General features: G+C 33.4%; 1 protein-coding gene across 1 annotated transcript; it reads left to right on the top strand.

Moving 5' to 3' along the window:
* The first annotated feature begins 614 nt into the window (after positions 1 to 614).
* LOC111909624 (probable xyloglucan endotransglucosylase/hydrolase protein 23) lies at positions 615 to 1,855 on the top strand. The gene is made up of 3 exons (XM_023905410.3): positions 615 to 955; positions 1,044 to 1,237; positions 1,321 to 1,855. Exons 1-3 carry the CDS (start codon positions 680 to 682, stop codon positions 1,715 to 1,717), a joined length of 867 nt encoding a protein of 288 aa, XP_023761178.1. The 5' UTR covers positions 615 to 679; the 3' UTR covers positions 1,718 to 1,855.
* The last annotated feature ends 2,645 nt before the right edge of the window (positions 1,856 to 4,500 follow it).

The following is a 4,500-nucleotide window of genomic DNA, read 5'->3' as shown; positions in this document are numbered from 1 at the left end:
TGACATTTACCATCTCATAGCAGAAACTATGCCACATACCAAGCATCCACCAAATTATTTACAGTGTTACATAATGATATAATGCTAGAAAAATATTTTTTGAATCCTTGATCGTTCAAAAAAAAATCGGAAGAATATGACATCATTGAAAAAAAAAATAAAAAACTTGTTTGTTAACGGAAGTTACTTGGAAACCCGATATTTGAGAAAAATTGGAAATGCTAGGAAAAATATTGGTAATTAAAAGAAAGGAAAATATGTTTAAAAGGTAAAATCTTAGTATAAATTATCAGTCCTTTTGTATTCACTATTTTATCGAGGCGCGTGGTTGAATATCCCGGATGAAACCCCATGCAATTTAAAATAATAAATTACACTTTTGAAAACGCGTCGCCGACCACAGACATCCGTCAATTTTATTTTTCAAACAACCAAAAGTCTCTTTCAGTACCACTTTAGAGATATGATTGTTACACGCTAAAGCCTAATATATACCAGCTGTTTTATGATCAAAAGTTCAAAACTTTAAAATTCTCACCAACTTGACTTCACTGAATCTACTCCTACTCTAACCTTCGTCCCCACCTTCCTTCAATCCCCAAACACCAACCCTATAAATACAACACAATTCATGTCATTTATCTCATCAACTTATTAACAAAACATTCATCTGCATAAAATGTCTTCTTCTTCCACCTCAAAGCTTTCGACTTTCCTTCTGCTTTTCATATTTCTAGGGAGCATTTCAATAGTCTCCGCGGATTTCAACAATGAGTTTGATATCACCTGGGGTGATGGCCGAGGTAAAATACTAAATGGCGAACTCTTAACCCTTTCCCTCGATAAATCATCTGGCTCTGGCTTTGAGTCAAGAAACGAGTACCTGTTTGGCAAAATCGATATGCAGCTGAAGCTGGTACCCGGCAACTCCGCAGGCACAGTCACTGCCTACTATGTAAGTTTCTTGCTATCTTTCATACTTTGTAGGCTAGGAAATAGTTTACTGAATATGAATGTTAATTATGTTATGATTGTATTTGCAGTTGTCTTCAAAAGGATCGAACTGGGATGAGATCGACTTTGAGTTCCTGGGTAACTTGAGTGGTGATCCCTACATTCTCCATACAAATGTTTTCAGCCAAGGCAAAGGCAACAGAGAACAACAATTCTACCTGTGGTTCGACCCAACTGCTGATTTCCACACATATTCCATCCTTTGGAACCCTCAACGAATCATGTAAGTATCACCTTAAGTTTTATATATAATTTCTACATACAATTACCCATGTCAAATACTGATCTTCCTTTGTCCATTTCTAGATTTTCTGTTGATGGAACACCCATTAGAGAGTTCAAGAATTCTGAATCGATTGGTGTACCATTTCCTAAAAGTCAACCCATGAGAATACACTCTAGTTTATGGAATGCTGACGACTGGGCGACCAGGGGTGGGTTGGTGAAGACCGATTGGAGTCAAGCTCCATTCACAGCATCATACAGAAACTTTAGGGCCGATGCTTGTGTGGTGTCTTCTGGGAAATCGTCTTGTGGTGGCTCTGCATCTTCCGGTGGCAATCAGGCATGGCTATCGGAGGAGTTGGATAACACAAAGCAGGAAAGGTTAGAATGGGTGCAGAAGAATTACATGATATACAACTACTGCTCAGATTCCAAGAGGTTTCCTCAAGGGTTTCCTCCGGAATGCAAAATGGCATAAGAAGTGTTCTGTTATTGATACGCTGGACCTACGTATATATTCTTCTATGCATTTAATGCTATTTAAGCTTCAGAATTATATTTCTTATTCATATTCTTTGTAGCAATTAATCCATCAATAAAGATGAAAATTTTCATATATGGTCCACAGTTCCACACACTTCTGTTAATTACGAAATACTTATATCTATTTCAAGATCGATCCTCTCAAGAGGTTCTCTGTTCCACTTCTTCATAGCGAGTCTAATGAGAAACAGAGAAAGCAACTACAACAAAAACAAATCTTTTCACTACAAGAAATTTGGGCTATAGGGTCGACATCAACATGGACGACGTGGATGTGCCGGATATCCCCCTAATGTCCCTCTTAATGTCGGTGCTAATTCTTATGTTACCCTTTTTGGTGTTGCCGATAATGTTGCTGAAAAAAAAATCTTTTTTATTGCCGCCACTAAAAATATTGCCCTAATGGTGTCGCCACTATTGATTTAAAATTAGATTACTTACGGCAGGAGAATATGTAGGTTTTACTGGTGCTAGATTGGATGGTGAATTTTGAACTTTGGCCATCATCTTGTAATTGCATTTAATTTAATTATTATTCAAATTTTAAAATATATATTGTTGTACAATGCCTTTTGGTTGTATTCCTAATAAAGTTTGTGTTGAGATACTAATTATCATTTAAAAAAATAAGAACCTTCAAATGATGTTTCTTCCAAACATTAAAATCCTGAATCTAACATTTGGAGCTTCCAACCCTGATCACAAAATTATCTAATATAATGAACTCGATAAATTTCCAACAAGAACTTCCGTCCCATGCGAAACATGGGATTCCTTCTAGTTAATATTATATATTTACACGGCCTATCACATTAGCGTTCTACAAAAATCGTTTTCCCACAAACTCACCTTTACTATTTAATTTGTAAATCGTTAAAATCTTTATAATTAGGTCTCATATCACTACCACAAAATATGACAACATAAACCGTCTTTAGTTGGTTTCCGACGGATCCAATTTCGACGTTAATTCTTTTCGGTAATTTTTAGTGACATAATTTCCCATAATACGACCAAATTTACCAATAGATTTTAATGTCGGAAATTAATAATGAATTACCAACGGGTCATATTTGTAACGGATTACCAATGGAATAAGTTTGTGACAAGTTAGTAAGTTACCGACAAAAATATATTGTGACGTATTACCAGCGGATTTTATTTTCATCGATAGAAGATCATTAATTATCAATATAAGAACAATTTTAATTTTTATAAAAATCCAGAATTTTTTCTATATTAAAAAAATCTAAAATATTATGCATCAAATCTATGTTTTAAAAACCAATAAAACTAAAACTAAAAAGTTTCAAAACATATTCAACAAACATTAACCATAAATCCATAAATTTCAACCAGATATTCGAAAGTAAAAACATAATCTAAAAAGTTTTAAATTCCACAAATTAACACAAAACTATTAGGATGTAACATCTTAGTTTTCGAGTTAGAAGTTTCGGACTTTTTGAGTAAAACGAAAATATTAATTTAAAATAAAATAACTTAAAATAATAAATATTTAGTGTTTTAAATAATTAAGAATGAAAAATATAAGAATTTTTTTTTTGAAACGACAATCTAACCTACTTTTAAACTACACCTTAAGTCCACCTATATTCACAACGGGACTTGAACTCTCAACCTCAAGGAGGGAAGGTAACATCGGATACCGCTGAGCTACAAGCCCTTTGGTATATAAGAATTTAAGTTTAGGATTCAACCATTGGTAAAAAGAGACTAACAGCGTAAAACCGATGAGCATATGGTTAAACATGATTTTAACCTTCTTGGATGGTCTTGGACCATTTAAGTTATGTATTGGATGGAGGGGCACTTAGATTAGAAATCCCCAAAGTTACTTTCCATTGATTAGAAGTCTGGACTAATTTTGTCAAAAACGCAAAAAAAAAAATAAATAAATAAATAAAATGAAAAATGAAGAAATAAAGGATCCATCATCTTCATTTCAGCTCATTAGATCAATTGGAAGGGGTTTAAGAGGAGGAAATGGCAATTACAACTAAATTCATCTCATACATCCAATTTCAAGCTTGTAGAAGTTAATTTCCACTTGAATTGAAGAGTTATGGGGTTCCAAGGTATAAATATATCACCCCTTATGTTAAATTTGAGTTATATGGATGGAGATGTAGTTGGATCTGATTTTGAACTTAAATGAGGGTTAGGGTTTCGTCCTAACAAGTTTATGTTGTTTAATGTGGTTTCTAACTCAACTCTAACATCCCTTTGTGGACCTGAGCTTTAATTATGAATTTAACCAAACCATAGTTTGCAATGAATTTATGTTGCAGTTGTTAGATTTAATTCCCTTGAAGATTCAATGACTACTGGATTGAGTTTTGATGCAAAATCTTCCATGGATATACAAACTCATGAAGATGAGAGGAATGATGGTTAATTAGGTACAGAAGTTTTCTTCCCTTGATAACTTTTAAAGTGTTAAATGTTGATTAGTCATTTTTGAATTATCCATAACTAGGGATTTATGCATTGGAAATTAGATTTAGAAGCTAACTTGACGAATCATTCCATTAATTTGTGGGACAAAATGGTCATTAGGAAGAAAATGAAATTTTATTTAGGGGATTTCAACTTATAAAATCTAGATGAATTGGAAACACATCATTAACATTAGTTATGTTTTTGAAGCTATTAAGACCTTTGATTGAGTTATAATGTTCATATAAGTACCCCTAA

This window comes from Lactuca sativa, chromosome 8 (genome assembly GCF_002870075.4).
Source record: "Lactuca sativa cultivar Salinas chromosome 8, Lsat_Salinas_v11, whole genome shotgun sequence".
Lineage (NCBI taxonomy): Eukaryota > Viridiplantae > Streptophyta > Magnoliopsida > Asterales > Asteraceae > Lactuca > Lactuca sativa.
The sequence above is the reverse complement of the archived record's forward strand: the minus strand, read 5'-3'. Positions and strand labels throughout refer to the sequence as shown.